At 54.6% G+C, this 25,030-nt stretch overlaps 2 protein-coding genes across 3 annotated transcripts; both read right to left on the reverse strand.

Moving 5' to 3' along the window:
- Positions 1-469: 469 nt before the first annotated feature.
- On the reverse strand, positions 470-8,874 carry Erfe (erythroferrone). The gene is made up of 8 exons (XM_075951507.1): positions 8,680-8,874; positions 6,655-6,777; positions 5,688-5,790; positions 4,797-5,059; positions 4,618-4,726; positions 4,442-4,532; positions 3,637-3,715; positions 470-2,312 (listed from the first exon to the last, which is right to left on the reverse strand). Exons 1-8 carry the CDS (start codon positions 8,839-8,841, stop codon positions 2,214-2,216), a joined length of 1,029 nt encoding a protein of 342 aa, XP_075807622.1. The 5' UTR covers positions 8,842-8,874; the 3' UTR covers positions 470-2,213.
- A 3,838-nt stretch (positions 8,875-12,712) lies between these two features.
- On the reverse strand, positions 12,713-23,382 carry Klhl30 (kelch like family member 30). Of its 2 annotated transcripts, none has more exons than XM_075951791.1 (8): positions 23,262-23,382; positions 20,520-21,365; positions 19,381-19,516; positions 17,232-17,318; positions 16,764-16,919; positions 15,650-15,838; positions 15,143-15,288; positions 12,713-14,100 (listed from the first exon to the last, which is right to left on the reverse strand). In XM_075951791.1, the coding sequence occupies exons 2-8, from the start codon at positions 21,291-21,293 to the stop codon at positions 13,843-13,845; spliced, it is 1,746 nt and encodes a 581-aa protein (XP_075807906.1). In that variant the 5' UTR covers positions 21,294-21,365; positions 23,262-23,382; the 3' UTR covers positions 12,713-13,842. The 2 variants fall into 2 exon arrangements, with proteins under 2 accessions (XP_075807906.1, XP_075807907.1); XM_075951792.1 differs by lacking the exon at positions 23,262-23,382 and adding an exon at positions 21,701-21,781 and having other exon boundaries at positions 13,703-14,100.
- Between the last annotated feature and the right edge of the window lie 1,648 nt (positions 23,383-25,030).

Raw genomic sequence — 25,030 nt, forward strand, 5'->3', positions numbered from 1 at the left:
ACCACAGCATTAGACTCACTGTCAGTCTCAGGACTTATATTGGGGGCCTAGTAAGGTACTGCTGCATAAAACAAGGTGCAAGGAACAAGACTTCTGGCCTCCGCATTCACATGCTCACACATGAATGTATGCCTGCACATACTACATACAAAAAGGAATTATTTTTAAAATAACCGAATGTGGGCCCAGTGCACTGGCTCAGCTGGTAAAGATGCTTCCTGCCAAGCTTGGGGACCTAAATTCAATCTCCACAAAGTGGAAGGAGAGACCCACTATCGTAGGCTATCTCATCTGACCTCCATTTCCACACCATGGTATGCATATTTCAACTTCCCAAATAAATGCAATTCAAAAAAAAATGTAACTTAAAGGGCATCAGTGCTACCCCTTCTCCAGGGAATGAGACAGCAATCCTGCTCAGAGACTAGGACCAGGACAGCCTGGCATACGGAACAGAACGCCACCTCATCATAAAGCAGAACACTTTAATTCAGTAAATTCTGTAGTAATGCAGGAATCATTCAGTGCCTCAGAGGTTATGACCCTTGTCCCTAAGTGCCACTGTCTGCTGAAAGACACCTGTAGCCTTCCTCGTTAGTAAAAGCCTCCCCTGCCACCTTCAAGGGGAGCCCCAAGACTGGAGGCATCTATCCCTCTCTTTCCAGATCTCACTCCTCACAGTCTTTGGTGAGGTAGGCTGGAAAAAGAAGGTAATGAGCCTCAGGTCTGTCCTTCATTGTCACAGCTTTGTGTGATTCAGTACATAAATACGTTCTTCCAGGCAGTAGGACACAATAAATACTTCTAAGTTGCTGTGTAACACACTGTTAAGATATGTGCTTAATGTGGCTTTCTCAAGGGTAGAAGATAACTTCTCTAACATGTCTGTGCCCACTGGATACAAAGTGAAGTCCAGAGAAGGGTGTGCCTACCCCATGTCCTTATCAAAGTGCCAGGGAGTCAGGACCCAGGCCAGTACAGTGCTTCCTGGTAGGGTGGGTACCAGCCCTACTGAGAATCGGGCCAGGCCTGCTCATGGACAGAGCCCTCCATTCCCTTGTTGTGTGTTGGCAGCCTGCTTCAGGGGAGAAGTCTGATTATAGAAGGGCATTAGGGTTGTTGTAGTAATCTCATCCTGAGGTCAGCTAAAAAACGAAACAACTGGCAATTACTACTCTCTTGCCCCTCATCCCAGGCTTGAACACTCCTGCTAGGCCAAGAGATCCCGAAGCATCTGGTGGGGATGGATGTGCTGGTGTCAACTCTTCGTCAGCAGGTATGGGACCTTGGAGGTCCCAGTCCTCTCCACTGGCTGTGTGGATCCAGTCCCACATTTTGTTAGAAATGAGACTGCATTGAGACAAGCTGGAAGGCAGCCCTGCGCCTTCTCATGGGAAGAGTCCTCAACCAGCTTCTTCACCACCAGGCCACCCTCTCAGCCAGACCACGCTCTGCAGCAGGAGTGGGTCTCAGGAGGGATGCTTGTGAGCCAGAGCTTCAGAAGGGTTGGGAAAGGGTAGCCTTTGTAGGGGTGAAGATGGCTTGTCTATGAAAGGGATGGCAGAGAAGTACAGATCCCATATGTTTAGGGTGCCCACTAAGGGGCCTGTAATTCATCTTGCTTACCCTAGAAGTAGAAACTGCTGCCAGGCCCAGGCTCACTGGCCCGAGTCCCTAGGTCCTTGAGGTTACACTGCAGGCAGAGGCATGTAACTGTGGCTGTATATGGACCCAGGAATCTGTAGACAGGGTGTGTAGTCCAAGAAGGCCTGGGCTCCCCTACTAAGCACTAAGGACCTACAATCATTTCCCCATAGCCTGCCTTGTACAGGTACCTGTTCCAGGTAGTGGCCTAGCTATATTTCCATACAAAGTACTGAAGATGCTGGGCCACAGGAAGGAATTTGAGGCTGTATGGAGACACAAGGGTGCCAGCTCTGCAGCTGGGGGTACAGCAAGTGCTACCAAATATGCAAAATGGTCCCAGAAGAGCCAAGCGGGGCTTATGATACCCACAAATTGCTGTTGGTTCTGGGAGAGCCTGCTTCCTTCCATTACCTCATCAGGAATGTGCAGGGTCGCTGTGCTGAGAGGTCATGCAGTGCCCAGTGTAGAGGTCCAGTGGGCTTTCTCTTGCACAGAGCCATTGTCATTTGACACTGTAGACATCAGACCACTGTGCTTGGTGAAGGTAAGAGCCCCCACAGCAGCCCTCACAGGCCCAGGAGGATGGCACTGAAGTGGGAGCCGCTGCGTACCGTGAGGGAGGAGCCGCTGGCGTTGTCCAAGAAGACGGAGGTGTAGTGTCCTGTCTGCAGGGAAGGGCACGTGTCAGCAGAGGCCCTGGGCAGCCTGCAATGCTCATCACGGGTCATTGTCCACACTGTGACCTACTCCGCCCCACATGGGAGGAGGGACAGACCTAAGACCAGACCCCATGTTAACTAGTCTGTGCTCAAAACTAGTAAGTACATCTGGCTCTTACTCTTACTCTCTAGTGTTCCATATCTCGGTTGTGGAAGCAAGCTCCTACCCAGGGCCCCACTGGGGTTAAAGAGGCTAGCAGGGTTCTCTGCGGCACAGCTTGTCTCCCAGGCCTGCCATGACTGCAGTCATTGTGAGCACTGCTCCAACCTTGCTGCCCCAGTGTGGTCCACGCATCAGTAGCCTAACACTACCTGCCATAGTAAGGATTGAGATCCACCCAGGGTAGTTGCGCCTGAGGTCCCACATGGCACATGCACCCTTAGAATTCAGCAGAATTCATGCTTCCAGCACTACAACTGGCCTGAGCCAAACCCCCATCCTGGAGCATAGCAGAGCTCCGTCATACGTGAACAGTCATTTCACGCACTTTCCTTTTTAGTAAATCTGTTTTTTTTTTGTTTTTTTTTGTTTTTTTTTTTTTTTTTTGGTTTTTTCAAGACAGGGTTTCTCTGTGGTTTTGGAGCCTGTCCTGAAACTAGCTCTTGTAGACCAGGCTGGTCTCGAACTCACAGAGATCCGCCTGCCTCTGCCTCCCGAGTGCTGGGATTAAAGGCGTGCGCCACCACCGCCCGGCTAGTAAATCTGTTTTGACATCTGCATCCCTACCACTAGGCAGATCACAGTTGCAAGAGACTGTCACTGAGGTTCCGTGTAGGAAATAACTGTCCTGGGCCTCCCGTAGTTATGCCAGAGGGCTCAGGCATCAAGTTCTGTGACCACCCTCCTGGCCTCCTGGGAGGGCCTGGGTGGCTGGAAGCACCTATCACATCATCAGATTCTTTTTTTTGTTGTTGTTGTTTTGTTTTTTTCGAGACAGGGTTTCTCTGTGGCTTTGGAGCCTGTCCTAGAACTAGCTCTGTAGACCAGGCTGGTCTCGAACTCACAGAGATCCTCCTGCCTCTGCCTCCCGAGTGCTGGGATTAAAGGCGTGCGCCACCATCGCCCTGCACATCATCAGATTCTTGGACGGTCTGAAAGTGCGACTGTTGTCCCCCAACACAGGTCATGGGGCAAGAGCTGGAGGGAGAATGGGACCGAAAGCCTGGCTCTTAAGCCAGCACCGGCACTTCAGTATGTCTGAGGGTGCTATGCCCAGTGACCCTGAACACCTGCCAATACCTCCTGCATGGTCGGCACAGCCCCACACACCTGCAGATACAGGACACCATTTACTGAGATGGTGAAGAGCTCGCTACTGTGCTCCATCCCCATAACGGTCTCCAGGGAGCTGCATCCAAGACAGAAAGATGGTCAGCCTGTCCCCAGGCCTCACCAGCTTCACGCACAGTGCCCACAGCAGCAGCATTCAGCAATCGAGGCCATGTACAGTGAAGTGCTGGGTGCAGAGCCATCATCCCTAGAAGAGGGCTATTTGAATCGCGTCATCAGAGGGAGGAAAGACAGGAGAGACTGGAACCGTGCAAAGGGCACCAAGTCCTGGCTCTCCGATGGGAAACAAGTACAGGCCAAGATGGGAGGCAGCAGACAACACAGAAAGTCCTAAGCCAGATTAAATCTGAGACTTTCCCTGTTCATCCACGCACCCTCCAGCTGTGCAGAGCACCTGCCCTGTGCCTGGTCCCAATTCCAGGTGCCAGGCAGAGTGGGCCACAGGCCCTGTTCTCATGGATCAGATGAGGCCCACAGGGTGGACACCGCCAGCCACGAGCAATTTAAATCATTGGGGGAAATTTCACAGGTGAGGTGCGGAAAAGTGACCAGTGAAGGACCTCATGGAATTCCCCCCAAAGCCCTTTCAGATATGGCACCCCCTTTGTCCTCTGAGTGAGTGTTCTGGTGTCAGGAAGAGTCAGAGAGGAGGCAGAACAGAGAAGGTCCTGGGAAAGAGTTAAGCAGGATGGGGTCGGGGTCCCCCACGCCCCAGTGGTAGTAGGAGTAGAGGAGGCTCCTCTACACTGGCAAGGGCCAGGCTGCAGCGCCCACTCCCACTCACGCATTGTGCTGACAAAGAGACTGGATGCAGATCAGCAGCCGCAGACGGTCCCGAGGTCTTAGCGGTCCTCTTCGCGGCTGCTCTGTGAGCGCTGCAGGAACACAAGCCGAGGTGGTCACATGAGTGCTGTCAGGGCCAGGGCAGCAGGCACCCCATCACCATGCCCCGGGCCTCACCCACGTGCAGAGTGGCGGCGAGAGCATAGAAGCCAGACACTGGTGCGGTGTACTGGCCACTGGTCAGGTTCAAGCCTGGGCCTCTGCTGAAGGCTCCCTCGATGTTGGGCTAAGGAGCACACAGGCGAGGTCACCTGGGGTCCGACCCTGCTCCACCCTGCCAGCTGCGCCCCACTCACCAGGTAGTAGACTCCAAGCTCATGAAGCGCGCGCCGCTCCACCTGTGCATCCCGGCGCAGGCGACAGTGGAACGCGGCCTCCACGCGTGGCGCCCGTGGGCCCTGGGTCAGGGCCGCAGCCAGCACCGCCAACAGGGCACCTGGGTCCTGGTCGTGGTCATGCTCCTGGGTGGGCGGGACCAAGGAGGGGCTGCCCGACGCTGGTGTGGTGAAGTCGCTGGTGCAGTGCTTGGGCTCCGTGCTCTCCCGCTGCAGCACTGCGCCTGACACAGAGCGGTCAGTGGACCACCCTGCCCGCCGGCCCATAACCCTGGAATGTGGGGACTGAGGCTGGCCGCCCCGTGAGTCCTGGAGACACTCCTCCCTGACCCTGCAGCTGCCAGTTTCCCTCCATGCTGTCTGCTTTAAGCTCCAGCAGGCGCATATCCAGTACCCAGCACCCTCGTCCACCTTCGTCCTTTAGTCTCCTCAATCGGCCACACCCATATTTTTGGAAAAGTTGTGTATAGCCACTATTGTGGCTACAGTGAAGATAACACAAAGGCTCTTCACCTGCTGAAAATGTATTTAAAACAAGCTGCAGGATGGAAGCAGTTCTCCCTGGTACAGCCAACTTCAGAAGATAGGGACAGCCCCTCCCCAACCCTGGACTGGTCTCATATCTTGGAGATGGGGGTGCTGGTCCCCAGTGAAGAACAGTGAAAAGCAGTCTGTTTTCCTCCATGAGCCCTCTGCCTGCCACATTTCTCCCACCCCCAACCTGCCCCATGGCAGATAGGACTGTCAACTGGAGAGCAATTTAGCAGGTGCTTGCTGGGTGCCAAAGTCTGCCCAGTAGAGATGCTCTTCTGGCTTACCACAGAGCACGTGCCCTCAGGGTGGCACCCTTACCTTTCAGCAATAGCTGGAACTCCTTCAGAAGAACTTCAGATGGGATAAGGGGGCCTGGGGGACCCTGAGGACCTGGTGGCCCTGGGGGTCCTGGCAGGCCAAGCTGGAAGGAAAGATGGGTGGTGAGAACATTTGAGGGGAGGACAAGGGTGACCCCTACTGCCAGGTCCTGCTAGAGAGAGGCAGGCAGGAGAGCTCCCACGGTGGCTGTGGCCTCTTCCCTTCTTGGTGGAGGTCCTTTGGGCTCTCATATCCCTTTGTCATCAAGCAGGGAGTGAAAGCCACAGGCCAGGGAGTGTGCGGATGGGTTTGTGCCCGTATGAAGCTCACTAGGGCTGGCACAAGGCAGGGCAGGCTCTGTATGCGGAAGAACATTGCATCTGCCTCTCCTGGTGTGATTCCCAGAGAAAGGACCATTCCAGGCTGCTTCTGAGGACTTGCATCTCATCCTGACATGCGAAACACCAGCAAGTCTCCACTGCACTTGGTTCTGGGGCCCCTGAAGGAGTTTGTACTGGTTTGGGTCAGAACCTAAGAGAGGGGAGGCACGTTCCTGCATAGAGAAGCCTGGGCAAGGTCAGGTGGCTAAGGGTGCAGGGCCAACCCAGCACCTCTCAGGCAGCCAAGGCTGACCTCGATAGAGAGGACCGACTCACAGTAAGGCCCAGCCTTGATCCAGAGTCACTTTGAAGAGCTCAATGCATGAGTCACCAAGTGCCAGCTTCCTGCCCAGGCCAGTACCATACTGAGAGGGCCTCCTGTATCAGTCTGAAGGTACTCTGATTCCCAAACACATGTTGGGCATGAGGGAAAAGCTAAGGAGGACCTGGCATCCTAAGGGTATAGGGTGAATGACTGGAACCAGGCTTCTAACTCCAGGCTTGCTGGACCCCGGCTTCATATGTGATTCTTTCCGTGGCATTTGCTGTTGGGGACAAGGGTACAAAGGGGCTGGTGAGGGTGGTACCTTCAGCCTCCTGGCCTTGGTCCTGCTCCTCCTCTTACTGTTGATGCCCTTGTCACTCTGCCTAACGAAGAGCATCCAGGCATCCCGGGGATCCACATTGTGTGCGTGCGCCATGGTTGGCTCCTAGAACACAGATGGCCACGGGCTGGTTGGTTTGCTCTATGGTGTTGCTTGGCAGCAGCCTGAACCTTATCACTTGTGTTCTCAAAAGTAGCATCGTTGGTGTCATTGTTATTGTCATCGTCATCTCCCTCCCACCCCCCTGCCCGTCCCCAGCCCATGGAGGACGAAACCTCACTGCACTCCTGGGAGAGCCCAGGCTGCAGGAAGGTGGGAGGTGGGACTCTGTAGCAGGTGCTCTGAGACACATCTTCCTGCTCTTCCTCGAGATATACTAGGAGAACATCACCACCCTTGAGAGCCACCGCCACCCACAGGTGCTCGGGAGGTGACTGCGAATCATGGCTGACAGCAGGTTCTCTTTTCCCTCCCCACAGTCAGAAACAGCAAAGAGAACCAACCTTGGGTCACTGTGGGTGCTCATAGGCCATGGTGAGCAGAGGAGCCAGGTGAGATGCCATGACTCAAGGAACCTTTATCTTTCTTAACCCCCCCCCCCTCCCTTATTTTTTCGTTTTTCAAGACAGGGTCTCTCTGTAGCTTTGGAGCCTGTCCTAGAACTAACTCTCGAACTCACAGAGATCCTCCTGCCTCTGCTTCCCGAGTACTGGGATTAAAGGCATGCACCACCACCACCCAGCGTTCTTAACACTTCTAAAACACTGGCCCAAGTAGTCTAGATCTGAAAGGAGCCTCGTTTCCTGGCAGAGGCCTTTGGCAAATCAGATAGTCAGTGAGCCTCAAGCAGTCTGGGTCCCACACAGGGCTGCCAGCTGGGGAGGCAATGACTCAAAGGACCTTAGAAGAAGTCATAGGCACAGACTCCAGTGTCTGATACAGAGACTCAGGAACTCAGAATGACCCAAACCTGTGCCTTGTGGGTCACAGGCCAGGCTGCTATGCTGGCAAGATGGAGGCTTCCGTGTTTCTTCCTGGACTGGCACCCTCATTGGAAACGTATGACACACTGCTTCATAGGTCACGATCCTTCCAGGGGGACCAGTGAGTTGTGTATGGGCTCAGACCCGTTAGCCATGTTGGTCTGGGGTCCTAGGAGTTGGCTTGGGGCTGGGCAGCTGCCCTGGCCAGTCATGTTCCAGCTATAAGGAAGCTGGTGACGGCCTGACACTCCAAAGAGGGTTCAAGACCAAAACCCCACTGGTAAATTCCAGCCCACTCCTGCTTCCCGTTGGTTAGGTCTGTGGGGGAGGGGGGAATACCGACCCAGAGGCGGCTGGGTGAGGCGGGATGAGATGGTGGAAGGGACCTTGGGATACCTTGCAGAAGGAGCCCAGGGTTATAACCATCTCCAGCTGTCTTAGTGAATGTTTTGTTGGCCTCTGGGGTGCCGAGGACAGAACTCTGGCCTGGGGTCTCTTTGTGACTGGCCCACAGGGACTCTTCCATGAGCCCTTGCTTCTAGGGTTGAGTGGTTTCAGTGAGGGCTGCCAATTTGCGCTCAGCAGCCCTTTGGTCACACCCACCCCAGCCTGCATCCCCCCCCCCCCCCATCACACACACACAACCCCCCACCCCAGCATTTCAGGTGGAGATCTTGGAGAGAAGGGAGGGGCAGAGCCTGGTTATATCAGTCCTTTCTCACGAGCAGTCACCTAACACCTAAGTTAGAAAGTCGCCTAACAAAAAGGAGCTGGGTCTGAGAGCCCCTCTCTTCTGCTCTTCCAGTTTTGCTACGAGCAAGTTATCTGCTTCTCACACCTTCCTCAGCTTCTCCTACTGGCTTAGTAGAATTCTGCCGCCAAAGCCACCACACCATGCTGACGGCGCAACCACACAACCCTTGGTCTCACTGAGCCCCTGCCCGGGGCATTTGGGGTGCTGGACACCTTTCTGCAGTCTCTGGTCCCCTGGGACAGGGAGGTCTGGGGCGCGGGAGCATCTTACCGGTGGGCTGTCGGCAGGCGAGGTGGGCAGCTCGTTCCCGGGCAGCCGCGGATGTGCCTGGTTCCCCCCGGGCGCGGCGGGCTCCGGGAGGCCCATGGCGGCGATCAGGCTGGCGCAGGTGAGCAGCAGGAGAGCTCCGGCGGGGCTGTGAGCGGAGGCCATGCCGGCGGAGGCGACAGCGGCGAGCGAGCGCAGCGGGTCAGGTCCGCGCCTTATAACGCGCTTGAATCCCCCGCCTCGCGCGTGCCGCCCTCTCCGCCGTCGCCCCCTTGCGGCTCGGGCGCGCTCAGCAGGCACCGGGGACCCCGAGAGAAGGCGGGCGCTGGTGGAAGTCCACCTCCTCTTGCGGCTAGCCTCTGTCCTTCTGCAGCCCAGGGCTAACATGTCGTCTCTTAACCTGCACCTTCAGCTCTGTAAGACCCCCTTTTCTCCAAGGACACTCAAGAACCCCACTCCACCATTCTGCGTGTCCTCTGAACGCCCCAGGCTCCCTTCCATTTCTCCAGGTGCCTTGCAAGTCCTAGGCCTTGATGACTTGGAGTATGGAGCCCCTCATGGCTCCTCCCTTTCAAGCTTGGGAACCCGGAACTCTTGTGAAGTGCTCCTGCTCTTTCCCACACTGCCACCAGATGTATCTTCAATATCGGAGCCTCTCCGACTCCATCGACAATGCTAACAGCTACAGAGCACTGACCCAGCCTGGCAGGAAGGACAGACCCCTCTGATGCTCTAAGGCAGGTGTAGGGGCAGATGGAACTCAGGCTGCCCACGGGGCATCCAACCAGGACAGATATGGTAAACCCTGAAGGCCTGATCTGGGAGAAGAGCAGGTGGTCTCCTCCAAATAGGCAGGCCCACTCTTCCTTGGGCAGCTATCATTGCACTGGCTTGAGATAAGCCAGCACACCTGGCTTTATTTGGGTTTGTTTATTTAGTTAGTTTTAATCTTAAATTCTGTGTGTGTGTGTGTGTGTGTGTGCGCGCGTGCGCGCGCGCACGCGCATGCACACATGAGCACATGTGCCCTTAAAGGCCAAAAGAAGGAATCTGATGAGGGGGCTTGATTTAGGGAACATGACCCTAAGATGTCAAGCGGCCTTACTTCCGTCACAGCGAGGGCCCCAGCTGAAGGGCTGACATCAGGATCTGCTACCATGTGAAAATAATTATTTTTCCAGTGGACTGTCCTAGTGACATCATGGGTTCTTCCAGAGGGCCCAGATCCAATCGGTTCTGGTGCTGGCATGGCTTCCTGGACCCTAGCTCAAGGTAATGACTCAGCCCAGGCCAGGCCCATGGCCCTGGGACTCTGGGCTTTCAGGAAAGGCTCCTGATTGTTTGCAGGGTCCCATTTGAACACAAGTCCCTCTGGAGGACAGTGCACAACGAAGTTCACGGGGCATTAGAAATGGGGTCCAGAACCCACAGTACTGATGGAACTATTATTCAGAAGTGGAACCCTTGAGGGTGGTGCCTGCATCTGGGTAGAGCTGCTGAAGGAGTGGCCATAGGACAGGGCAGGCAGAGCTTGGAGTGACCTCCCCATGTGCCTTCTCTCCTGGCAGAAATCTAATCCTCATTCTTGTGCCCTCATGTCATGGCCTTGTCCAGGCTTCCTGGCAGTTCAGCAAGCCAAGCTTTCCCAGGGTCCCACTTCCTCCAAAGGATAGCTGTTGACTGCTGAGGTCATTGGGATGCAATCTCCGTTAACTCAAAGGCACCGGGAGCCTGCCGGAGGCCGACTACCTGTGTGGCCTCTAGAGCACAGGCAGATAGCTGTGGTGTCACCTGGTCTGCCTACCACATGGATGGACCATCTGTGCTCAGATCACATGACTGTTCCCGTCACATAAATGAAGAAAATGGAGCACTGAGCTGGGGAGTGTCAGGGAGTCACCAAACGAAAGCACATCCAGGCCTTACAATCAGCGGCTCTGTGGGCTCCGAGTGCTCCTTTGGGCTCTTGAGTGCTTCTGCTTGCTCTAAGTGCTCCTGAAGACTCTGGGTGCTCCCAGGACGTGGTGGTTGAAATAAGAATGGCCCCCACAGGCTCATGTATTTGAATGTTTGGCCACCAGGAATTGGAACTGTTGGAAAAGATTAGAAGGATTAGGAGGTGTGGCCTTATGGGAGAAAGTGGGTCACTGAGGGTAGGCTTGGAGGTCCCCAAAGCCCATGCGCGGCCTCGACTCTCTCAGCCTGTAGATCACAATGTAGCACTCAGCTATTTCTCCAGCACCATGCATACCACCATGTTCACTTCCATGATGATAATGGACTAAACCTCTGACACTGTAAGCCAGCCCCCCATTAAATGCTGTTCCTTTGCAGGAGTTGCCTTGGTCATGCTGTCTCTTCACAGCAATAGAACAGTCATGAAGGCACGGGGTCTCCAAGTGTTCTTGAGGCCTCTACGGCTCTGAGGGCTCCTGTAGGCTTCATGAGCTCCTGAGGACTCTATGTCCTCACTAGAAGCCTCATTAGCTTCAAACATCTAGTTCTTGTTTCCCTTGGGGCCCTGAGAAATGATTCTCTGGCTGCCTGTGGCCTTCCCCTGCATTACATGTAGGTCTGTCTACAGAAGGATCTCATGAGTGACCAGGGTGCCCGAGTTTCTGTGTGGTGTGCTGGTGAGTATCTCCTTTCCTGCCCATCTGTGTCCTGAGGGTGGCTTTAGTGGACTGTGCCAGCACCGTCTTTCCCCTCCCTAGGTTCTGGTTGGTTTGGCCAGGGGGCGGCACTAGCAGGAGATGGGGACAGGAGAGTTAGGGACATCTTTCGTGCACAGCAGGCACTGTGGCTGTAGCTGTGCTCCCCAGCAGCCTCTCAGCACCATTCACCGTCTTCCTGTGTCCCCAGAAGCAGGTGGTCAGGGTACCCTGTGTTGCTAGCTCTTGGCATTTCCACAGCCCTGCCTGGACTCCCTTGAAGCTGGCCCCCAGCTGGAGACGCCCTTTAGACTCTCAGCTCCCTTGCTGGAGGAACTTTCCTCTTGGAACACTGAGCATGTCACTGATCCAGACAGGCCTGATGAGGCACAATTCAGCAAAGCTGAGGACCATGCCCTGGACAGCATGTGTTCCCACACCAGGACTTCCTCCGCTCACACTTGTCCCGAGATGCATGGCCTTTCCAACTTCCCCTTTCTTCTTTCTTCCTTTCTTTCTTTCTTTCTTTCTTTCTTTCTTTCTTTCTTTCTTTCTTCCTTCCTTCCTTCCTTCCTTCCTTCCTTTCTTTCTTTCTTTCTTTCTTTCTTTCTTTCTTTTTGTGGTTTTTTTGAGACAGGGTTTCTCTATGTAACAGCCCTGGCTGTCCTGGAACTCACTCTGTAAACCAGGCTGGCCTTGAACTCCCAGAGATCCGCCTGACTCTGCCTCCCTCATGCTGAGGTTAAAGGCGAGTGCCACCACTGCCTGGTCCAACTCCCCATTTCTGATTAGAGTCAGCTGCACTCTTTCAGCCTTTACCTTTGAACAGCCCTGGGACAGCAGGCTTAGAAAACACAGTAGGCCATTTGCCGTGGGCAGAGTCCTGGGATGGAATGCTTGGAAAACACAGTAGGACATTTCCCCGGGGGGGGGGGGGGCAGAGCCCTGGGATGGCTCACTTAGGAGCCATTCTTTCTAATCCTTCTAATCCTTTCAAACAGTTCCACTCCTGATGACAAAGTATTGAAATGGCCTATGGGAGCCATTCTTATTCAAACCTCCATACCCTGGGAGCACTCAACCCAAGTCGGGATTCCCTTCTGTTAGAAGCCAACACCCATTATGCCCTTTTTGATCTCTGAGTTAGTCTAGGAGCAAAGTGAATCTGGACTTACAAAAGCAGGATGGAACTGAGTTCTGTCCTCAGAGCCCAGGGTGTCAGGGGCCACTCTAGTCCCCTGGGCTGGGCCTGGAGAAGTCCACCTGCAGTGGGAGCTGGGGCCACTCAAGGCCTCAGTGGGTAGTAGCTGGTGTTGGCCCAATCAATTCCCAACCTACAGTCTAGGTCCTCACTAGACTCTAACAGACAGACCAAGCCACTCACAAACAGTGAGAGTCCTTTATTGTTTGGTTACAAATCTAGTGCCTCGTTCTGGAGGAGAGGAAGAGGGAGAAGAAACAAAGGAAGTAAAGATGAGAGGGAGGAAAAAAACCACAGAGAATATGTGGAGACTGAGTCACACACAACCTTAGTAAGACTGAAGTCTCAGCCAGTCCAAATCACATCCCGACCAACAGACGAGCCCATCAGATATTAGCCCCAACCCATCCCAGCAGATCACTGGGAGCAAACTTCTGACACAGCCAGGGGCCATCTCCAGAAGTCCCTGAAGACTAGGGTGAGGGGTCGCATATCAGCTATTTACATTATAATTTATAACAGTAGCAAAATTGCAGTTATGAAGAAACAACAAAACAGTTTTATGGTGTGTGTGTTGGAGAGGGGTCAGCACAACATGAGGAACGTATTAAAAGGTCTCCGCATTAGGAAGGTTGAGAGCCACTTTCTAAGGAGATCCTCCACTGTCTTACTCTCCTGCCCCGTATCACATCCTGGTGTCTCCTCAGTGGCTGCCTTTTGGTGTCAGAGGTACCCCTGGTGGGGCAGGAGCCACCTTCATCCCAGAAGCAGATCTGTAAACATGGTACCAACATGTAGAAGCCAGGGATGGGGAGAACCTGGCCTTTATCTAGCCACCCCATGGGGGGGTGAATGTGGAATCTGAGGAAAGAGGGAAGAGAGGAAGCTGTGGACATGGTCAAAGAGCTGCGGTGAGCACCCAAGCTTGAGGTCCTGGCTCAGAGTTCTGGGTACCCCACTGAACCCCTAATTTGTGCAGCTTTCCCCCCAAAACCATGGATGGGTAGAGCAAGAAGAGCTGACACTTTGGAGCCTGTTTGCCTGGCGAGTGTAGTCCAGGACCCCTCAGCTTCCTTCTCGGAGGTCTTCAGAGCTCTCTCCCCTACCAAACGTTAGCGTCAGGGTCTCACTCTCATCGCTGGTCACCAAGTTTGGTAGCACCGGAGACCAGAGCTGTGTCCTCAGCTGTGACATCTGATATTGAGCCAAGCCCAAGCCCTGGAGGGGGCAGCAGCTCACAATGGAAGGGAAGACAAGCACAAAAGGAGCCATTCTGCACAGCCATGTAGAACTGACCCAGGAGCTCCTCCCTCCCTAGTGCTCCTGACCGGCACTGGGGCTGAAGGGCTGCGTCCACTTCGAGATGTCCAGAAAGATGGTAGAGGCCCCGTGGTAGAGCCAGAGACGGGGTAGGGAGCCGTGGCGGGCCCAGGAATCCCGCACAGTATCATAGGCCTCCATCTCCACGTGGTAGTCGCCGTCCATGCCCTGCCAGCGGCCGCCTGTCACATACAGCGCGTCACCCAGAGAGACCAGGGCGCCGTTCTCATGTAGGCTGTGCTGAGACTGCACCTGTGGATGGCAGCTGTCAGGGACCAGTGGGCAACTGGAGGGTGGAAATAAGGATGCTCTTGGTGGGGCTGGGGACAGCCAGCTGACCCTGAATCCCTGAGCTCATCCACTGCCCACTGTGTTTATACCAAAGGCTTTGCCAGTGAGGCCATGGTCTCTCACCAACCTACGTCTAACAGGCTGTCTCTCTCCTTCAGGCTCTGGTGTCAAGGACCGAAATGGGGTGCTGAGGTCTGAGCCCAGAGCTGCCTCCAGTGGGGTCAGTTTGAGCCTTGGCTGCACTGCAGCTCTCATGGAGAGGACAGATGGACCAGAGAAAGCCTGCGTTGCCTCCGCATGAAGAGGCTCGGGGAAGCAGCCCCCTGGCAGGGCTCGCTCTCTACCTCTTCCACTACCATAATGGGGCCTCCCATCAGGGAACATTGAAACCAGAGGGCAACTGTGGGCAGTGGGACTCAGTGGGCCCTCTGTCCTCAGGCTGGCTCATCAGGATCCTGGGACTGGGAACTGAGAGGTAGGTGGACTGGTCCAGAACATCAGCCTGAAACTGAGGAGAAAGGCCAGGCTCTGATTCCTTGCGATGGAGTCTGGACATGCTCACCTCCTACCCCTTCCTGGGCCTACTGGCTAAAAATGACGGGCAAGTTGAGATGGCACCCCCACCCTCTTAGCTCAGGATCTGCCTGCTTTTGATCTCCCATGGGGTGAGATGCTCACCGCCCCACAGCTAACAGATGATTCTTCCTTTCTATCTCTGGCTGCCCCAGAGGCACTCACCCTGAACATGGATCTGATCCCTGAGAAGGGAACACAAGAATTCAGAGGAAAGGGACTTGACAGTGACCAGCAGCTATGGTCTGTGTCTCCATCGTCCCTAGTACTGTGGGACCACCCTATTTTCTAGAGAGAGCCTGGAGGCCTGCCCTGCGTCTCTGTTGGCATCTGAGGCATTCCTCCACACCTCCATTCTGTTGCATCTCTGGGGTATCAGGAATTCAAGACTCCACGAGGGGTGGACAGAGGGAGGCATGGGGAGACTCACCTTCTGCCACAGGTTGGCCCCCGGGTCATACACGTAGACTTTCTTGGTATTGTCACCAATGAGATAGAGGGCTCCGTTCAGGGCAGCGCAGCGTGGAGAGGACAGGTACTTGGGCAGGAAAGGTGAGGCGATCACACTCCATGCATCTGCCGGGCACATGGATGGGCAACTTCACCAGGAGGAGGGGCAGCTCCTCACTGGGGAAGGTCATGAGGGCTCCGCTCTGAGGGTTCCAGAGCTCCAGCACCCTCAATGCCTATGGAACAAGCTTGGGCCAGTGGGCTGTGAGGCCTTGACTGCCTCTCACTGGGCCGTGAGGGGTGCAGGAGGGGGTTGACCTGGCCGCCCTCCCGCCTCATTCCCACAGGCTTCGGGGAGTCCCTGGGGCTCTGCATCTATCCAACCCACACCTCCCCACGTGGCTGTCCTTCTGCCAGGTTCAGAAACTACAGGCCCCACCCGGACCTGTTCCCTTGGGAGTACAGGGCATCAGGGAGGCCTGCCCACCTGTCACAGGGGTGTAGCACTGGAGAGCCAGCCTGTTGTACTTGCAGGCGCTAGAGCCCACTAGGTAGAGGCGGCCCTGGCAGCTGGCAGCCGAGAAGTTGCTGACATACTTGAGGGCCGGGCTGACGGGAGTCCAGCTGTCCGTGTAGGGGTCATACCGCTCCACCTCTACCGCATCCAGGGCGGTGCCTACGGAAGGATGTCCTTAGCTGGGTAGGAGCTGGGCACTGGGGTCTAGACATAGGAGAGGGTCCTGGAAATGTAGGGTGGCAGAGATGGCTCCGGGGCTCCAGGAAGGGAAAGTGAACGATGGAATTAGAACCTGGGGAGGGAGTGAACTGGGCCCCCGCATAGGCAGGGCCTTCCCAAGACCACACCAAGAAGTGGTATGGGGGTGGGATGGTGGGCACTGGTCCCTAGGGCAAGTCCTGGGAGAATAGGTTGTAAGGCATAAAACTATGGCAACAGCCCCCAGTGGAGTGGATGAGCCAATTGTAATAACTTATTGTGAGGTATGTGCACCTGTGAGACCCCAAGGCATGAGTCTCTGGGCACCCCAAGGTGCCTGGGTCTCAGGTCTATGGGTGCTCTTTGTTTCCTGGCCAGGAACACAGCAATTATTAGAGAAAAAGGCAGTCCCCTAAGGCATTAGAAATGGCTTCAATCCACTGTCGCCTGCGGCTCTTCAGGGCCACCTCTGGGTCTTATTTTAATATTCATCTAGCCAGTATGCTCTCCAGAGAAAGTCTTTGCTGTAACCCTGGGGCGTCTGGGTGACGAGGTGGTCCCTGTGTCAGGCTGATAGCTGCATGGAGGTCACTGTGGGTCATTCACCCTCAAGACTTCCCAGTGACCCTGAGCTGAGGTTTGAGTCCCTGATTCTGGGGTGTGTCTGATCATTCCTGCTGGTTCTGGGTCTCTGAGTTCTCCAGGACAGGAAAACAGGAGCTGCCTGTCCAAGATGGCCCAGACAGGGAGTCTGAGGACAGCCCGCATGGGGTTCACTGACCCCAGAAGGCAGAGAGCTCTCCCCAGCAACATCCCCAGTGAAAGATGGGGTGGGGACCATTGGCTCTAGGAATGAGGGGCATGGTGACAGGGAGAGAGACCTCACCACCTATGGCATAGATCTCTCCGTTCAGGGCTGTACTGGCATGGTTCGTGCGGGCCTTCAGCATGGGTGCCACAGGTTTCCAGACAGCTTCCTTCAGCGGGAAGCACCAGGCTTGGGTGGTTGACCAGGTGTCTGTTTTGGTGCCCCGTGAGCCACCTGCCAGAGAGAGGTTCAGTACACACAGTGGTGGCTTTTAGCACCTGTCAGAATTTTTATTCGTTTGCTTTAGACTTGTTTTAGGTTTTGCGTGTTTGCGGCAGGCTAGCCTCAAGCTTGCTGTATAGCCAAGGATGACCTTGAGTTTCTGCCCCATCTCTACCTCTGGAAATCCCTCACTTTCAGATGTGTAGAAAGGTCTGGAAGGTCTTAGTAGACTTTCCAGGTTCCTATTGGGCAGGAGAGTTGGTTGGAGAGGCCAGTGCAGTACCAAGTTGTTCAGGGGATCCTTAGGAGCTCTGGGCCACCCACCTGTGACATAGACATCACTGTTGAGTGCTGCCAGGGAGAAGCCCCACTTGTGGTAATCGGGGAAGTCCGGGAGTGCCATCCACTGCCCTGGTGGGAGAGGGGCAGAAGGTCAGAGTGGCAGTGTTTCTGCAGGTCCTCTGCTCCCCCGACTGCCCTGGCTCCATTTTCAGAAACTGAGTGCAGGAACGCCCCCCCGCCACTAGTGATGAAGAAAACAGGGTCAGAGACAGCCTGGGGTGTCCCAGCTCATCGCTTTCCCCATGGCACCCCTTAGAGCCTGGGCACAGACTGGACGAGAGTGGAACAAGGGTATAAAAGATCTTCAGGCTGCTGGCACCCTGGCCTGAAGCCCACCCTGCTGACCCTAAATGGACCTAGTCTGCCTCTGTCACAGAAGGTATCGACCGTGTGTGTGGGCATTACGCATCCATTTATCCATCCATCCCGAGCCTCTCTCCAGTTACAAGGCAGACAAGATATCCAGAGAATGAGACACCAGCCTTGCAGCAGGCAGAGCAGAGTCCAAGACCTGGCTTGCATGCACCCGTTGTGTGACCTTAGACATGGCCCAGCCTCGGCTTCCCTGTCTATAGAATGGGGGTGAACTGGATCTGAGAGATGGCCCAGTCAGTAAAGATGGCTCTTGCCATCAAGGCTGATGATCTAAGTTTGATCCCTAGATGTCACATGACAGAAGAAGATAACCAATTCCCACAAGTTGTTTCCACCTGTGCACCATGGCGCGTGCACACCCCATAGATAGATAGATAGATAGATAGATAGATAGATAGATAGATAGATAGATAGATAGATAGATAGATAGGTGGATGGATAGAAGATAGATGATAGATAGATGGTAGATTTATTGATAGATAGATAGATGATAGATAGATAGATGATAGATAATAGATAGATAGATGATAGACAAATAGAAAGATGAATAGATGATGGATGGATAGAAGATAGATAGATGATAGATAGTTAGATGATAGATAGCTGATAGATGGTAGATTGATTGATTGATAGATGATAGACAGATAGATGATAGATAGATAGATAGATAGATAGATAGATAGATAGATAGATAGATAGATTTTAAAAGATATGATATGAGATATGGGACTCTTGGAAAGTGCCACCAGTGGAGGCTGTTAGGCTGCTGTTGCTGTTGTGAGGGACAGAGCGATGAGGAGAGCTTTGAAAGAAACCATCATGAGATCATAGGCGTGGGAAAGTCAAATCCTATGAATGGACTCGTTGCAAGTGTTTGTGGGAGACCAGGCCTTGGGGAAGTCCCCTGGAATACTGTTGACTGTTTATGACAGTTTGGGAACATGTAGAATTCTAGGACTCATGGTGAGCCAGGCCTGGCGCCCTGGATGGGAACGGAGTGTCCCCTGATTCATGTCTGTGTCACCCCAGGGTGAGGATGGCCCAACAATCAGCAAACCGTTGTTGCCAGCCAGCTGCTCTCTCCTGACGTCAACCCCAAATCCCTACTCGTCAGTCTCTGACCTAGTCTGCTGGCTTTGGGCTTCCTCCAGCCCGCCAGAGCTACTGCAGTGGGTGCTGGTGACCTGCTTTAGTCCTGAAGCCAACTAGCCCACATCAGCTCTTTCCCAAGAGCCTCCTGGGCAGATGGCCGGTGGGGTGCCCTACTACCCTTCCCCAGGCCTCTTTACAACCATGGGAACCCATTTCACAGATGAGAAAAATCAAGACACACCCAGGGAGGTTAAATGACCTGTCCCAGGGTCAGATTGGATTCCAGTTTGGGCTGACGCAGAAGCTGAACTTTAACTCCTGGGCTGTCTGCGTCCTCTTAGCTCCCATTTCCCCACTAGAGCATTGGTTCCCACACTGGGTGCACAGGGCAGGGAAACCTAAGGCAACTAATGGGCTGAGACACCCACTCAGCCCCCAGGGCCTAATAAAAACCAGAGGTGGGGCTTCTGCCAGAGGGAGAACAAACTAAAAGTATTACCCAGCTCCTCATAGCCTCCAGGCTCCCCTGCTAGCCTGGCAAGGTCTGACACTCAACCTTCTGCAGGTAGGGCTTTGTCAGGTCCCCCCTTCTCTGGATACCTCACTGGCTCTACCCCAAGGTGGTGCATGGATCATGTCCAAGACAAGCATGGCAGGTACTTACTGGCCTTGGTGTTGTAGAAGGCAAAGTTCCCAGTGTGGTGGCTAGGTTCTTCACCACCCTCCTCGTCCTCCTCCAGTGCCCGCCCTCCTACGACCACCAGTACCTCCTGCATCTTCTGTGGGTGGCCAGGAAGTTCCTGTGGGTGGGAGCCAGGTCAGAGTGGCCAGCTACTGTCTGTCCAGCACCAGGGCCCATGGGTGTTGATCTCTCAGTGTCTGTGCTTGAAGGTGGGCCTTAGCGTGTGTGTATGCATCTGCGAGCCCCTGTGCCTGCATGTTTGCATGAACTGGGCATGGTGGTGCACACCCCTGCCTTGTGAATGCCCCTACCCCACGGCTACCCCCACTCCATCCACACACCCTTACCCAGGGCACACCCCCAACCTGTCCATACTGTTATCCCCTGCACGCCCTAACCCATCTATACCCTTACCCAGGGTACACCCCCTGACACCCCCACCCTATCCACACTCTTAGCCAGGGCATACACCCACCCCATCTACGCCCCCACCCTGTGAAGAGCCCTGTCTCTCAGAAGTCACAAAGGGCTTTCCCAGGTACTCCCAATTACCCTTGGGGCAACCACAGCTAGGCCCGTCCCTCTGTCAGGTCCCGCCTGATGCCAACTCACTGCCAGAATGAACAGGACTGGGACTCCATACAGGTCCAGCCGGAGCCTCAGGATCCCTTGGTGCCAGATACAGGCCCACAGTGCAGCTGGCCAATGTCCTGGATAGTTTTCCCTCGTCATCCTCCCATCCACCTCCTATGTTTCCCTCCTGTTCACCTTGTGCCCAGCTCTGATGCTGAGTCCTCTAGGGAATTCTTCCTGATGGTCTGTCCTCACCAAGATGCCCCTAGAATCTCCCCAGTGCTGCCCTTTCCACTGTGCAATTAGATCTGTGTTTAGACTCAGCGGTAGGCTTCTTAAAGATAGAGACAGGTCTAGGTTCTTCCCCAGTACTCAGAGCGAGGCACACCTGATAAATGAGCCGTGATGCTCTCTCGGGAGACCGGTCTTAGCAGGGAGCCATACTCAGTCAGGCACTTTGAGGGTGCCCACTCTTTTCTCCCCATGCGGGTGGGAATTCTAGGCTCCTCCTCCACACCTTGTCTGGAAGTCCCCTGCCCCTCACTCACCCCACTGTGGCCCTGGGACAGGGCCTCCTGGCATGCCTCTGACTCCTGAATCAGCGGCTCTGTGGCCAACAACTGCTGTACGCAGGGCCTCGGGACAGCATCCAGATGCACCAGGCTAAGGAGCTCGGGCAGATGGGCAGACCGGTCCTGGGGGTCATGGCGCACCCAGCGCAGCAGGGCCTCGAGCCGACTCTGCTCTGGTTGTACCTGCAGCAGGTCACTGGCCAGACAGGTGGCCAGCCGGTCTCTAGGCAGCTGCAAAAACTCATCCTCCTGGGCCACCGCCTCGAAGTTCTCCCGCAGGAAGGCCCAGGCTTTGGCCGCCACTCCTAACAGCCCCTGCTGCTCCCCAAACTCGCAGATGCCCAGGCAGTTGGTGGCGTCTAACTGCTGCTGGAGGTATCGGCCACAGACCTTCTGCACAGTGGGGAAGTGAAGGCGTGAGGCAGTGCGAGTCAGCACCTCCACGTTATTCTGGGTGATGGTCAGCCGGCCTGTGTACACAAAGTCCACCAGCTGTGCCACCGCAACCGGCTCTACGTCGCGCAGCTCCACACGGGCCGAAAAGCTCTCAGCGAAGTCTCCGCCAAACATGGCGTGGAAGTAGGGGCTGCTCAGAGCCAGAAGGCTGCGGTGGCAGGGAAGCTCCTGGTTACCAACCAGAAGTGTGACATCGGCCAGCTTGGGCAGGGAACGCAGACGCTGAAGGCCGTCCAGCATGTCTTGGGCATGAGAAGGCAGATGGAAGTCCAGGTTGTCGAGATTCCTCACCATGATGAGTGCCCACAGAGACTCTCGTGGCCTACCCTCTACCCCGGAAGTAGAACCTGGGGCTCGCCTGAGCACCTAAGTAGGAAAACAGGGTCAGATATGAGAGCTACCATCTCATTCACCTGTGATTCATTGTATGACTGTCTGGGCACCAGTCATCCCTGCTCCTGGCAAGTGCCCTCTTACTGCATGTTGCCAGTGTGGGGGCATTTTGGGCATCTCACATCCTGCTCTCTCCTAGGTCCTCAGCCCCATGGGCAAGCAGACTGCTGCCTCCACTTTATAGGGAGGGAAAGGAGGGTTAGATCTACTAGTTAGATCTACTAGTTAGGGTTAGCCAACTAGTTAGGGTAATACTGAACCATGTAGAGAACACAAGTGCTAGGCCTCCTATCTTCCGTATCACAGACCTCTTGGGCTAGGAAACCTCTCTGCTCCAAGCACCCAAAAGGCTTCCTCTCTCCGGCTCCATGTTGCTGGGTAAGCCACTGGAGGTGTCTTCAGGTTTTGCCCTGCACCATAGGTTTTCACAGCCTGTCTGCATGACCTTGCTGGGTGACTTGGTTGAGCCACATCCTCTCTGGTCCTGATGGAGAGACTGAAGGTGAAAAGGCTTTGGGTCACCCTCTGGGACAGTCCCTATACACAGCCACTTCCTGTGCTCACATTTGGCCCCACGGTCATGCTGTCAGGCAAGTGCTATCATTTTACAGAGACACTGACTGTGTTATCTGCTCAAGACCACAGAGCTGGGAAGCGGGGCAGCCAGCAGTGGAATTCAGAACCAGGCTTGCCACTGGGAACTCAGTTTTATTTTATTTATTTTTTAATTTATTTATTTATTAAAGATTTCTGTCTCTTCCCCGCCACCGCCTCCCATTTCCCTCCCCCTCCCCCAATTAAGTCTCCCCCCAGCCCGAAAAGCAATAGGGTTCCCTGTCCTGTGGGAAGTCCAAGGAACCCCCACCTCCATCCAGGTCTAGTAAGTTGAGCATCCAAACTGCCCAGGCTCCCACAAAGCCAGTGCGTGCAGTAGGATCAGGGAACTCAGTTTTAACTCTGACAACTTTCCCATCACGTTGTGTACGTGGCCTGTCAGCGGACCAACTTCTAGACTTAACTATTTTCATGTCTGGTATTTCACCCGAAGGAAACCACCAAAGAAATAAATAGTCATTGGTCATAGCAGGGCATGCCTGCAATCCCCACCCTCAGAAAGCTGAGCCACGTGGGGTTACCAGCAAGCTCCAGGCCTGCTTGGATTACATAGTGAGAACTTGCCAAAAATATTCTTTTAGAAAGAAAGAAGGGACGGGAAAATGAGAAAATCAAGGGACAAGTCCTATCCAGGGAACTGGCAAACCACAGAATCTGTGACTGGGGTGGGCTTGGAACTTGAGGCCTATGTCCCAATCCCTGATGCAATCTCCTTCCTACAGCACAGGGACCTGCCTGAGGACTTCTTCAGGACCAGGCCTGCAAAGGGAGGCTCAGGGACTGGTGACTTTAAGGCCCCCATACCCACCAGGAATCTATCCTGTTTAACTTCTTGAGGAGGCCTCTGACTGGGGTTGCAATGTATCAGCTGGGACCTATGTAGGGCGGGCTATGCCCAAGCTAACGCCCACAGTTCTTGCATTCCGGTCATTGCTGGGCTCTTTGGCTACTGACTAGGGCTACAGTGGTGCAATCAGGCCTGTGCGCTCAGCACCTCTCCAAGGGGCCTCAGAGATACCTGTTGCCACCGACTGCAATCCACAGAAGCTGGAGGGTAGAGGGGAGTTTAGAGTCTTATGAAGACTGCCCATGGGTGAGAAGGCAGAAGGGCAAAGGCTTTAATCTAGCCTGGCTAATGTGGCTCTGGATACATTCCTAGGGTTCAGCTTCCCTCTCGGAATCCATCGGACCCCCAGGAATTCCTTGCCTGTAGAGGACTCTGCTAAGCTTCTCCTGTAGATCCAGTGATCTTACCTGATAGTAGACTTCCTTGGGGTCCCTTGCTGAGATCGTAGACCAAAGGGCAAGACTTAGGCTGAAGTGTGGCCCACAAAGGAGGCCTGCCGGGCTGGGCTGGGCTGGACAGGCCACGTGGGAACTTAGGGGTATTTTTAGCCTCTGTATGGAGGGAGGGGGAGACTGGAGGAGGAGAGCGTGAGGTCACAGCTCTTCGAAGACTGTCTCCTTTGAAAGCCCACATTGTCAGCATCACACAGGAGACGTCTGGGTACCCGAGTGCTAGAATGGACAGGAGGAAGCCTCTCGAGCAAGCAGGTGCTTTGATTCATGTCCCAGGCAATCAGGTTGAGCTGAGGAGGCTGAGAACATGAGATGGAGACATGGCAGGGTGGAGACGTCAGGATTCTGCCTGCACCTGGGGCCTGTGGGACCCATAGAAAACCGCTCAGGGCTGACACTAAGGACCTTCATCACTGTACCAATGGGGGCCCAGGTAGCCACAGTCCCTCTATGGAGTGGGATGGTCATATCACAAGTAAGCACAGGTTGGTCAGCCTTGTCTCCAAGTTTGAAGTCCACAGTGGTGGCTGGGGAGGCTTCGGTGGCAAAGGCTTCGGTGGCTTGGTGCTCGGGGTAGTGACGAGACTCCCTGACATCCGGGTGCATGGGTGAGAGAGACCGGGATTCTCCCCACATGATAAACAAAGCCTTGGTCTTGGGCTGCCCCGGTGTTTCCCTCTATCCTGAGTGCTTCAGGCAGCTAAGAAATGGGGGGGGGGTCATCTAAAAACAAAACAGCCAAGGTTTGCAACCTTCCATGTAGTGCTTGGTTCACGGGGACACACTTCACAGAAAGAGTCTAGGATGCTTATATCAGTCAAGGTCATGTTAGGTCAGGGACCTGAGGAAGGGTGAGAGTCAAGTTTCCCAGGTAAGGGGCTTCAGTGCAGGGTGGGTGACCAGCCAGGGCCTCACCACCCAGTCCCTCCTTCCTTCTCACACGTGGGATTTAGTAACATGGTCATTGGTGTGCTGCTTCCGGAGGTCCCTAGGGATGGAGCTGATGCTCTCATAGACAGGGTCCCAGATGGCTTTGAGTGACGTGACAGCCCTCCTGGCAAATTAGATATTAGACTGCAGGGGACGCGTGGCACCTACTTGGCCAGCAACAGCTGGAGAAGTTCATGAACAGACCCTATAGCCTTGCGCCCAGGAGAAACAAGAGCACCACTAGGGGAGCCGCAGAAGGCCTAACCAACTCCTCACCTTGGCAGATTCCATGTGTAGAGGATCCCTGGTGCTTGGCCCCAGGGCTTTCTCCTTCGCCCTGCTTCTGTGGCACAGAGTCTCTCTCTCTCTCTCTCTCTCTCTCTCTCTCTCTCTCTCTCTCTCTCTGGTATTTAACTTCACATGGTATAGGGGACCCTCATGGGTGTCCTTGTCTGCTGTGCATTTGAGGCCACCAAGGAGAAGACACCGAAGCGAGGTGAAGGCTTTCTCACCGCCCCGTGTACACAGTCAGCGCTTGCCTGCTCCGTCTGGAGGGAATGAGGAGCAGGAACTATAACACAGGCGCTGTCACAGGGAGCTGGCTGTGCTAAGTGAGCAGGTTTCCCAGCAGACTGCACGGGCCTTAGAGGTCCAACAGATCACTGGATGACAGACCTGGCAGAAGACACAACACTGGGGGCTCTAAACGACAGACTGCTTCCAGGAACTGGGACTTTAAAGTAGGCCCATGGTGATAAAAATCACACACGTTTTTGAAAAGTATAAAGATATAA

The sequence above is a fragment of the Microtus pennsylvanicus genome, chromosome 17 (assembly GCF_037038515.1).
Source record: "Microtus pennsylvanicus isolate mMicPen1 chromosome 17, mMicPen1.hap1, whole genome shotgun sequence".
NCBI lineage: Eukaryota > Metazoa > Chordata > Mammalia > Rodentia > Cricetidae > Microtus > Microtus pennsylvanicus.